This window comes from Herpailurus yagouaroundi, unplaced genomic scaffold, assembly GCF_014898765.1.
Source record: "Herpailurus yagouaroundi ecotype Mexico unplaced genomic scaffold, PumYag 198, whole genome shotgun sequence".
In the NCBI taxonomy this organism is placed as follows: Eukaryota; Metazoa; Chordata; class Mammalia; order Carnivora; family Felidae; genus Herpailurus; species Herpailurus yagouaroundi.
Genome location: NW_024412429.1, coordinates 27,809,318 through 27,821,696, shown reverse-complemented (window position 1 = coordinate 27,821,696; position 12,379 = coordinate 27,809,318). Strand labels below are relative to the sequence as shown.

General features: G+C 44.2%; 1 protein-coding gene across 1 annotated transcript in view; it reads left to right on the top strand.

The window, feature by feature from the left end:
- Positions 1 to 12,379, top strand: part of ARFGEF3 (ARFGEF family member 3) — a 183,433-nt gene that overhangs the window by 93,177 nt on the left and 77,877 nt on the right. The window contains exons 11-12 of the mRNA XM_040448631.1: positions 3,478 to 3,582; positions 4,471 to 4,804. Coding sequence (XP_040304565.1) covers positions 3,478 to 3,582; positions 4,471 to 4,804 — 439 coding nt within the window. The remainder of the gene's footprint in view (positions 1 to 3,477; positions 3,583 to 4,470; positions 4,805 to 12,379) is intronic.

Here is a 12,379-nt window from a genome sequence, read left to right as displayed (position 1 = left end):
TTCCATGACTGAAAGTGGACTTTCATTGGGAAAAGTAATTCATGTGACACATACATGTTTTTTCTAGGATTTCTCATTAGTCATTGGCTTAAAGATGGCTTTAGGCATGTCATTATGAAGCCTAACGGTTTTTATAGGATTCTCATAGTCTTGCTTGGTTTTTCAATGCATTTCCCCAGTTATCATTCTGCCTCTGGAGCCTGTTCACCATGTTTGAGTATAGTCTTTCGCCTCATGATTCCATTACCCCAAGATGAGGGTTCTGTTGCCAAGGACTCTGGGGTGCCCCATGCTCAGTGCCGTGTAAACGGAAGACCTATAAGGCCACCTGGTCAGATAGGACTATGCTCTTGGTTGCTTTCAGTCTGGTGGTTCTGTTTATTCTTCTTGTCAAGTTTTCATGCCTTTTACAATTTCTTCTGATTTTTCTCCCTCAACTCCTCTCATTTCTACTAGCTAAACTTCTTATTCTCCCACCTTCTAAATATCCTCTTCCTCTGAAATCACACTATGGCCACTATTCCCCTCAACTACCATTTCCAAAATCAACGCCCGAATACCTCGCAGAGCTTTCACTCTGTCAGGGTATGTATTCATGATATGTTCAGTCTCGGGGGAGGATTCACAAAACGCGTCCAGGTACACAGAACAACTCACATGTCTTGGAGATGTGTTATTCATAGAACTCTGTATTAGGCACGTCGAGTTACATGGTGCTTTTTAAATCCAAGAGTTTTTGGAAGGATAATTGGGCTCATAAAGGTATGTATTCATTCTTTGCCTGTTGGTCTCCGACCAACCTCTCCCTACCCCCCTCTCTTCCCAGTACCGAGTGTCAGAGAGGGCTCTACACCAAAGCATTCTCAGAATCATTGAGGCAAGGCCAAGTGTCCGTATCATGCGTTTAATTCCATTCTACTTCTCACACAATTACTTCATTCCCTCTCTCCTTTTTCTAACTAAATTTGAACCACCTCAAAGGGAGGTAAGGTCAAAATGACTGATAATTAAAAAAAAAAAAAAAAAATTAAGAACTCCGGAGATCCAGAACATGCCGCCAGATTACCCTTGCAGCCGCCTTGCCGGGACGGGTGGTTGCTCAGCCTTCGCGGCCCACTGGCCCACTCACGGGAGTTGCTCCCCGTGGATCTTGAGCCTGGGAAGAAATTCAGAGATGAGCAGCAAACGAAACCCAGCCAACACTCAACCTGCCAGCCATGAAATGCTCAAACAGAAGACCAGGCCAAGGGACCCACCACCCTCCTAAGTAGGCAGATTGTTCCTTGTGTGTTTTGAAAGAGTTGGCTGGTTTCTGGGCTTCTCTCTGCCTTGTGCTTTTCACATATTTGTGTGTCTACGGTCAGACAAATAAGAAACGCACACACTGTGCACACGCATATGTGGATCTAGCAAGGGGCACGTGTGGAATTCGCTTACATTTCAGACAGCTCCTTTAATGACGTGACTCATGTGAGGCACGGGCACCCGTTTTCCCAGACTGTCGCAGCCCACAGAAAAGCTGCCGCGTTCGGTCTCCAAGGAGACTCCCAGGCCAGTTACCTTGGCAACGCATCCTGTCTGTCATGGGGTCTGATTACTTGAGCTTGCGATATTGCTGTGGCACACCCTGTAGATACTCATAGGAGCCTTGACTGTCCAGACGAGTCCTCCAAGACCCTTTCTGATCTGACCCCTGCCACCACTCGCATCCTGCCTCTTGCTGATGGTATCTTCACACTTTGCTCCAACCACAGACTACCACCACCCTCTCCCCTGTGCTCCACACACACCGTCTCCCCCACGCTGCCAGGCAAGACTCCTACTTGAACTTCAGGTCTCCGTGAAGATACCACTTCCTTTAGAAATTCTTTCTGGATCTTTCTAAGGATTCGATGCCACTCCTGTGCTCTCGTTAGAACCTTGTGTTTAAATCATTCACCTGTAGTACTTCCTCCACAGTGCTTTACCCACTTGTTTACTTGTCTCTCTAGTCTCTTGTCTCTCTAGTCTAGTCTAGACTCTAGAGAGTCTCTAGTCTCTTCTAATGAAGAATGTGCTCTTCCTGCCAGGAACAAGGTCTTGCTCAGAAGGGTAGGGAAGCATGTGGGTGTAGGAGTATGGAAACCGAAAGTCCTGACCTGGCCCCAAAATGGCTAAGTATGTCTTGCCTTTCTTTTTTTTTTTTTAATTTTTTTTTTTAACATTTATTTATTTTTGAGACAGAGAGAGACAGAGCATGAACGGGGGAGGGTCAGAGAGAGGGAGACACAGAATCTGAAACAGGCTCCAGGCTCTGAGCTGTCAGCACAGAGCCTGACGCGGGGCTCGAACCCACGGACCGTGAGATCATGACCTGAGCCAAAGTCGGCCGCTTAACCGACTGTGCCACCCAGGCGCCCCAGTCTTGCCTTTCTTATTCTTCCTCCAACCACCACCTTCCTCTTGGCAAATGGTAATAAGTTTCGTGGTAATAAGTGTCAGCCTTTACCCATCTCTTCTTCCCCGCTTAGGGGGTGTGGTAGAGTACATCCAAATATGAGCGGAGCTCCCTTCTTCAGAATAATGGTATTAGTATTCGGATTACTCACTATCTGAATCATTGCACAGTTCTCTTTGGACGAGGAGATGAGCAGAGTTTGCCGTAAAGGGCCGCATACTGCCTCTGCCTCTGCTCACTGTTCATTTCTGTTACTGTTTTATAACCTTTAAAAACGCGAAAAGCATGTCTGGTTCATGAGGCCATGGGCAGGATTTTGCCTTTGGCGTATAGCTCGCCAACCAGCTTGATGTCAATTTTGCAGAGACCGATCGCCAAGGTATCTAACACAGCGCTTAAACCAGGGACCCACAGGCCCCTCTCTTGCAATCCTTGCTCTTGGATCTGTGCAACCTTTCTCCCTTTGACAGTTGTGTGTGTATGTGACCTTCTGGAGTTTGGGACTGGTGCTAACTTCTCTTCCTTCCTGTCTCAGGGTTCTAGTCTGCCTGTCCCTGGTCTTGCCTTTCCCTGCCACCACCAGCCGCCCCCCCCCACCCCCCGCCACCGTCCTGGGAGTTATATGAACTGAGGGCACGAAGCTTCCTTTTGGCATTTATTTACTTTATGTTATGAGAAAAGAGACACAACCAAAGATTTTTCAAAGCACGTTCTCCTTTTATTTCTGACCATTCCCTTCCAGGATTCCAGGATTCTTGAATGAATTCTCTTCAAAGTATCATATGTCTGTAGTAAATATGTGCTTGCACATTAACTTCTTCCTGATTCCGGTTCTGATGTATGTTCTGACGTACCAGGGGTTTGGACTCCCAACGTATAAATTTGGAGGGGGATACAATTCAACCCATAATACCAACCGCCCCCCCCCAAATTAAGACTTCTCTAACGCCTGCTATTTTTCCAAGCGTTTCCCACACATCACCTTTCCAATTTTGCCCTTACCTGGCATGCGTCTGCACGCTGATTTTGTTCTTCCGTAGCGACCAGCAGCAGCTACAGCTCCTGTACTCCGAGTGCATCCTGTCCGTGCTCAGCAGCTCCTCCCCCTCCATGCACCTGCACAGAGGTTTCACAGACCTGATCTGGTGAGCACCCGTCCTCGCACGCCCCAACCCCAACTCGAGCGTTCTCCCCTTCTAGCCGTGCGTGGGGGTCCCCTCCCATGGCATCTGTGACCTACTGGTCATCTCGCCCGTGGGCACGTGCTTTAGAAAGCAGGAAAATTGTTTTGCTTGCATGCACTAGACCAGGATAGAGAGAAGCTTATGATTTTTTTTTTTTTTTTTAACAAAATAGGTCTCCAGGGCCCTCCTGCATTTTGTTGACACCACGGGATCATGAGACTCAGGAAGGAGGGGATTGTTTTCTAGGTTACCGGTCTATCCTAAAAGTATGCGAAGGCACCAGAAGGTTGCACAGGGGGGCAAGAGCGACTGAGTGTTATTCTTAGCCCTTCCGTGGTACATTCTCCATCTCAACGTGCAGACGAGTCACTTAATTATAGCCAGAGGTACACACAAGTGACAGGGCCCGCAGGCAGCCAGCTAGTTACTGTGGGATCCGGGGCTTTTCCACAGGGAGGAAATCGAATGATGTGACAGTACCATGTGTCAGAATTTCAAATTAACTTCTGAAATTAGAAGTAGAAATAATTTTGTTATTTATAGTAAAATGAGTCACTCTGATGAAGCCATTTAGCATTTTGAGTCTGTTTCTTTACGTAAGACAGTTTCTTAATACTTCTCCTGGGATTTTCTTTAGTCAATTCTGCCTTGAGTTCCGAGAAAAAGTATTCTCTTCATATACCTAGAAGTGACGGAGAGACGCGGAAAACTGAGGCAGGACATTAGCCAAAAAGAGGGACAATAAAGAACCCAACTCGTACTAGCCATTTTTGTAGCATCAGGGGTAATATTCACAGTTTATCATTTCGGCTTGTCGCGGAACGGATGTTTCCTCCTGTGTCTTCCCAGGAAGAACCTTTGCCCTGCTCTCATCGTGATCCTGGGGAATCCAATTCATGACAAAACCATCACCTCCGCTCACAGCAGCAGCGCCGGTGCGGGCGTCGAGTCGGACTCTGCATCTCCGGGAGTTTCCGACCACGGCCGGGGGTCGGGCTGCTCCTCCACGGCGCCAGCCCTGAGCGGGCCAGTGGCTCGGACCATTTACTACATCGCGGCCGAGCTGGTCCGGCTGGTGGGGTCGGTGGACTCCATGAAGCCCGTGCTCCAGTCCCTGTATCACCGGGTGCTGCTCTATCCGCCACCCCAGCACCGGGTGGAAGCCATCAAAATCATGAAAGAGGTAAGGAGGCCCCGAAGAACGCCACCGTGCTGGCCAGATGGCGGGAGGCGTTATCTGCACATTGTGTCTTACACGCAGAAAGCACTCAGAAAATGTTTGCCAGGCACCTGCTCAAACTTACTTGTTACTACGTGGTATCCAGTCACGGGCAGCATCTTTAGGACGGGGGCGTGTATCCATGTGTTGGGAGCCCGGGGAAGGAGGGGTCGATGGGTGCTGACTGATGCAAAGCCATTGATAATTCAAGCTGCAGGCATCTGACCGGGCACCAGGCTGATTTCATCCCGTTCCCTTAGGTGCTGTTTGTGCAGCTATATGTGTTTATTCCCTTTTGCCAAAATTGGATTTCCAAGTGATTTTCTACTCATGTTGTATATTATCCAAAAACAAAACAAAACAAAACAAAACCATCACTGATCTCTGACTATTAAAAGGAATCCCTTTGCCTCATTCCTTCTTAGGCCTCATATCCCAAACATCATGACCCCTGTGAGAAGGTAAAGATTGTCCAGCTTGTAACAGCCATCCCCGTGTGCTCCTTCATGGTTTTGAGGAGGAATGAGGGTTATTGTGAAGGTACTTCAAATAAGAATTTCTCTGCTGTCTCTCAACCAAAAAGAAAAGAGACCCACATTTTTGTATTTGTGAACGTGTTCGTTGCCTTTGCTTTTGGTTCCTACACCAAAACACCAACAAACCCAGAGTAGCAAATTTCCCTTGTTGATGATTCATTTATTTAAAGTAATATTTGCTACTCATCAGTTTCTCAAAAGCTTAATTTAAAATGCCTCTTGGTGTTGCTTTAACAAGATTTGATTGTAACGAACAATGGAAAGTTCTGACTCAATATTTCTAGAAATGAAGGAGTGATTCAGATCTAATTGTGGTTACGAAAATCTATGAGCACACAATAATAACCTTTGAATCCTTACCTTCTCTATGCCCAGCACTTCACATATATTATCTCTAATACTCTTGATAACTCTTGGATGTTGTATATCAACTTTACTAGTGAAAAATGTTATTTCTTTTCCCTATCACAGCTTCAGGCAATACAAACAAAGGGTCAGCTTTAATAACTGATCAGTCCCAGGTTGACGAACACAATACAGCTTTGGAGGCAAGTGAGACTAGACTAGTTTCTCACCACCCAGCTCCCTTGGGGACCCAGCCCTACCCTTGTTAAGTTTATAAACAGGGGAGCAGAATGGGCTTTCTCTGAATAGGCAGATCTTCAAGGGGAAGAAAGAGGAAGAGGCTGGCTACTCATGTTCAGCTCCCCCTACGTTCACCAGTGAGATCAGACTCCCCCCTCCTCAATTAGGAGGAAGTGAGAGAGAGAGGAGAGAGGTCCAGGATTTTATTCCACTGAATGTTCCTCCCCGCAGAGACACGATGCCAGAAAAAAATGAATTTTCCCTCCCGCAAAGAAACTGAGGCTTCAGAGAGTCAAATGATTTGCGCAAGGTCCCAAAGAAAGAGAAAGGGTATACACCCCGGTCTGTCTGACCTGAAACCCAAGGTCTTTTCCTACAGCGTGCTTACTACCGTACTTGACTTTGATATTGCAATGCCAGTGATTCTAGGAGCCCCCGTTCCCCTGCTGGCTCAGCTACCCCCTTCTTAAGCCTCAGTTGAAGAGTCAGAGTTTGGATCCTCTCTCTGCCACTCCCCAGCTAGGTTATAGTAGCTCAAGCGTTTAACTCTGAGCCTACAGTTTTGTATCCGTGCCTAGTAGTAATCTTCCAAAGGTTCAAAATGCCATACGGTTTGCATCGGTACTCTGCAAGCAGACATTTGGCATGCTTATTGCTTTCCTAAGGAAAAGAAAAAACATGTGGAGGCTGGAACTCACTCTTCCTCATGACCTCCTGCCTAGAGTGGGGCTCTAATTCTAGCTCTGCTCTCCGGCTGCCTGTTTCCTTCCTTTTGTCCTTCTGGACTTAGACTTCTCAATCACCACTGTTAACAGTTTATTTTTGGGCTCTCATGGCTCCTGTTGCCTCTTCCATCAAGTCTGAATTCCTCTGCCCCGTTGCTAGACCCTTCTGTCGTCGTCCTCATTTCCCGTCATCACCCTCGTTCCACCTGACCGACCTTGCTCCGTTCAGCTCCCAGGCTCCTGCTTCCATTCAGACTCCCCTCCCGTCTCCCCACGGGCCATTCCACTTAGCGTCAAGCAGTTGATTGAAATGTGCCAGGCGCAGCTGGCACTGCATGTTAGTTGATTTACAAACTTTCTTAGGAAGGTAACACTACTCCCAGTTTCTCGGTGGGGAGGCTGGGGCTCCATGAGTCGAAGTTACTTGCCCAAAGTCCTTGTGAGTAGCAGGGCCGCCCCGTGAACCCGGATGTTCGAAGAACAGCTCTCTGTGCCGTCAAAACCCTCCTCCTTCACACTGCTGCCTCCCCAAACCACTACTTTTGCTCTTCTCTAAATTCCCTCATTTAGCAATTAATTGTACGTCCCATCCCACTGAACATTTCCACATGGTGCAAACTTCTTCTCAAATACGTGTTTGTATCCGTTGCTTTCCTGGGTTCCGTCTCCCCACCCCCAACCCGGTATCCAACACTGCAGTGCTTGAATCCGAATAAGTGCTCGATAAATTTTGACTGAATGACAGATGGTCCTGAAGACAGACTATCTTCAAAGACAACGTTTTGTAAGCAGCAGCAACCTTTCTTTCCCACTCAGGGTTGACCGGCACTGGGGTTGTGGCTATTTATGGTGGATCCACTTGATGAGTGAATGCTAAGTAAATACATTGCATACGGGGTCTGGAGGTGTCTACATGTATTTGACATGATAATTTCTTTTTTTTTAATTTTTTTTTCTAACGTTTATTTATTTTTGAGACAGAGAGAGACAGAGCATGAACAGGGGAGGGGCAGAGAGAGAGGGAGACACAGAATCGGAAACAGGCTCCAGGCTCTGAGTGGTCAGCACAGAGCCCGACGCAGGGCTCGAACTCACGGACCGTGAGATCATGACCTGAGCCGAAGTCGGACACTTAACCGACTGAGCCAGCAAGGCGCCCCTACATGATAATTTCTTTATGACTGCAGAGGAAATATGTTTTCCCCTTCTCATAGATTTTCTAGCTTCCCGAGATTATCTTACAGGGCAAGGCTGGAATTAGACACCAGCGCCTGAATAGCATGTCCAGACGGTGCTGCCCCATGGAGCACAGCAGACTGACGTGGGCCAGGTTATTGTGACAAGTGGGACCTCCACTCGCTATGACAACCAATAATTGGGGGAGGTTGGTAACCTGGAAACCAAAATGTGCAGTCTGTGCACCCAAAGAAAACCCCTGGGCACCCAGAATGTTTGCTTAGCCTATCGGAATTTGAATGCTTGGTGTGTTATTTCCCTGTTCTCTTTGTAATTTGTCACTCTGCCATGTGCGCTGTGCGCCCATTAATCAAAGACAGGACATTTTGTTTTTCGAAGCACATTCTCTTTCCTGTTTCCGCTTTCCCCCAAAATGAACAATGATCAATAGTACACCTTGCTTCCTTTTCTCTCTCCCATGGTCGGGCTTCAGAAGGAGTTCCCTAATCTTTAATCAGACCTTTGACATCCCAGCCACTTGACATCACATCCCTCATTCCCACAGCAAGAAGCCGGGATTAAACGTGTCTTGCCTTTCTTCAAGCAGTTGTTGAGGGTTCTTCAGAATCGTAATCACTCAGTGCCCTTTCCCTCCAGATTTGGAAACAACTGAGAAATAAACACAAGATTAATGTGGGAATTAAATATTGTCATCTAATTTGTTACTGGTAAGGTTAGATTCAAGAATGTAATAAGATCCAAAAAGAAAGTGACATTCCCCACAGCCATGCCCCTGAAATGCACTTACCTTTGTATCAAGGGATGGGACAGCTAGAGGCACTTAGACCCCACCAGCTTCACTTGGGTGCAGGCCTGGCAGGTAGCATGAGAGAGAGTGGGGGCAGAGGAGGAGGGAGGAGGGAGGAGACTAGGCAGGTAGAAGAGGGAGAAGAGTAGGAGAGGAAGGAAAAAAAAGGGAGAGGAAAGGAAAGGGAGGGAAAGGGGGGAGGGAAACTTGCCTCTTTCAATGTCAAAAAAATAAGGGACGCTTGGGTGGCTCAGTTTAGTATTGGACTTGGGCTCAGGTCATGATCTTATAGCTCAGCTCCTGGGTTTGAGCCCCATGTTGGGCTCTGTGCTGACAGTTCAGAGCCTGGAATCTGCTTCAGATTGTGTGTCTCCCTCTCTTTCTCTGTCCCTCCCCCACTGGTGCTCTGACTCTCTCTCTCTCTCAAAAATAAACATTAAAAAATTTTTTCAAAAAAATAAAATGTCAGTACTCCCCCAAACAATCTACATATTCAATGCAATCCCTATCAAAATAATACCAGCATTCTTCACAGAACTAGAACAAACAATCCTAAACTTTATATGGAACCAGAAAAGACCCCGAATAACCAAAGCAATCTTGAAAAAGAAAACCGAAACAGGAGGAATCACAATTCCAGACTTCAAGCTGTATTACAAAGCTGTAATCATCAAGACAGTATGGTACTGGCACAAAAACAGACACTCAGATCAATGGAACAGAATAGAGAACTCAGAAATGGACCCACAAACATATGGCCAACTAATCTTTGACAAAGTGGGAAAGAATATCCAATGGGATAAGGGCAGTCTTCTCAGCAAATGGTGTTGGGAAAACTGGACAGCGACATGCAGAAAAATGAACCTGGACCACTCTCTTACACCATACGCAAAAATAAACTCAAAATGGATGAAAGACCTAAATGTAAGACAGGAAGCCATCAAAATCCTAGAGGAGAAAACAGGCAACAACCTCTTCGCTCTTGACCACAGAAACTTCTTACTTGACATGTCTCTGGAGGCAAGGGAAACAAAAGCAAAAATGAACTATTGGGACTTCATCAAGATAAAAAGCTTCTGCACAGCAAAGGAAACAACAAAACTAAAAGGCAATGGCAGAAGATATTTGCAAATGATGTATCAGATAAAGGGTAAGTATCCAAAATCTATAAAGAACTTACCAAACTCAACACCCAAAAAACAAATAATCCAGTGAAGAAATGGGCAAAAGACATAAACAGTTTTCCAAAGAAGACATCCAGATGGCCAATCGACACATGAAAAAATGCTCAACATCATTCATCATCAGGGAAATACAAATCAAAACCACAAGGAGATACCACCTCACACCTGTCAGATTGGCCAAAATTAACAACTCAGGCAACAACAGATGTTGGTGAGGATGCAGAGAAAGGGGAACCCTTTTGCACTGTTGGTGGGAGAGCAGACTGGTGCAGCCGCTCTGGAAAACAGTATGGAGGTTCCTCAAAAAATTAAAGATAGAACTACCCTGTGACCCAGCAATTGCACTACTAGGTATTTATCCAAAGGATACCAAAATGCTGATTTGAAGGGACACGTGCATCCCAATGTTTATAGCAGCACTATCAACAATAGCCAAAGTATGGAAAGAGCCCAAATGTCCATCGACTGATGAATGGATAAAGATGTGGTACATATATTTAATGGAATATTACTCGACCAAAAAGAATGAAATCTTGCCATTTGCAACAATGTGGGTGGAACTAGAGTGTATTCTGCGAAGTGAAATAAGCCAGAGAAAGACAAATATCATATGATTTCACTCATATGTGGAATTTAAGATACCAAACAGAAGAACATAAGGAAAGGGAAGCAAAAATAATACAAAACGGAGAGGGAACAAACCATAAGAAAGAACAAACTGAGGGTTGCTGGCAGGGTTGGGGGAAAGGCTAAATGGGCGAGGGACATTAAGGAGGACCCTGGTTGGGATGAGCACTGGGTATTTTTTGTAAGTGATGAATCATTAAATTCTGTTCCTGAAAAAAGGTAAATATATTTTGATTTAAAAAAAATAAAATGTGTAGAGAAAATTGGAAGCTTCATTTCTTTGCCTCCAAGAGAGTAGAAGTTCCCAATTTCTGGGGTCCAAAAGAAATGTAGAAGGAGAGAGGGAAAGAGAAGTGCCCCTTAAGATACAACTTTTTCTACTTAATATACCTTTTCCCATGAGTGTAAATCACTTTGAAAATAATGGACATAGTGATTGAAAGTCTTTTCCAATGCACTTAGCCCAATCTTTTCCTGAATTAGCCTCAAAATAAAATTTTGTTTAAAGACATCTAACACATGGAAATAATAACTAATTATACTGAACAGTAATGAAAATTCTATATGTGAAAACTTGTAGGATGTAGCCAAAGCGCTATATACAAGGGTATTGATAGCTTAAAATGCTTACATTGAAAGTTAGGAAGCCTACAATTAATATTCTAATTCTCCAAGTTAGAGAGTTGGGAAAAGAAGAGCAGATTTAATTCAAAGAAAGTAGAAAAGAGGAAAAATAAAGAAGATAAAAGCAGAAAGTAATGTGATAAAAGCAAATATAGTGGATCACTAAAGTGAAAAATATCAGGGCTCTAAAAAAACTGAGGAAATTGAAAAACTCTTGATAAAAGCAATCACAAAATCCCAGAATAGGTGAAAACAACTAAGTAGAAATAAGAATGAAAACACACTTGGAACTATAAATGTTAGAAACGTTAAAGAAATCAAGGTCTAATAAGGCCACTGATGCCAGTAAATTTGAAAATTTAGATAAAATAGATAAATCCCTGGGAAATAGCATAGCCTTTAACAAGCTGAGAAATTGAGGACCTAAATAGTTCTAGAAACTTTTAAAAAAATTGAATCAGTAGTTAAAAATTGTTCCCTAGAAAAAAATAAAAATAAAAATAAATTTTAAAAAATTAAAAAGAAAAACAACCACTGGCCCCATACAACTTTAAAAACAAGTTATACCAACCGTTAAGGAATGGATAGTTCCAATAATATGTGAACTTTTCCAAGGAATAGAACGAGGGAATACTCCTCAACCCATGTGTTCTTTTTAATTTTTTAAAAGTTGTTTTACCTTTTGACCCCCTTCATCCATTTTTTCCATCCCCCCACCCCTCACCTCTGACAACCACCAATTTTCTGTAACTATGAGCGTGATCTTTTGTTTTTTTGCTTTTCAAGATTCTACCTATAAGAGATATTATACAATATTTGTCTTTCTTTGTCTGACTTGTTTCACTTAGCATAACACTCTCTAGTTTCATCAATGTTACCACAAATGACAAGATTTCATTCTTTTTTATGGCTGAGTAGTATTTCTCTGTGTGGGGGGGGCGGGTATGTGACATCTTCTTTGGATTATCCACTTATCCTTTGAGAGATACTTAGGTTGTTTCCATATTTTGGCTATTGTAAATAATGCTGCAATAACCATGGGGGTACATGTATCTTTTTTGAATTTGTGTTTTCATTTTCTTCAGATAATTATTCAGAAGTGTAATCGATGGATTGTATGGCAGTCTATTTTAATTTTTTGAGGAACTTCCATACTGTTTACTATAGGGGCTGTACCAATTTACATTCCCACCAGCTATGCACAAGGATTCTTTTTTCTCCACATCCTTGCCAACACTTGTTTTTTCTAGTCTTTTTTTTAAGTTTATTTATTG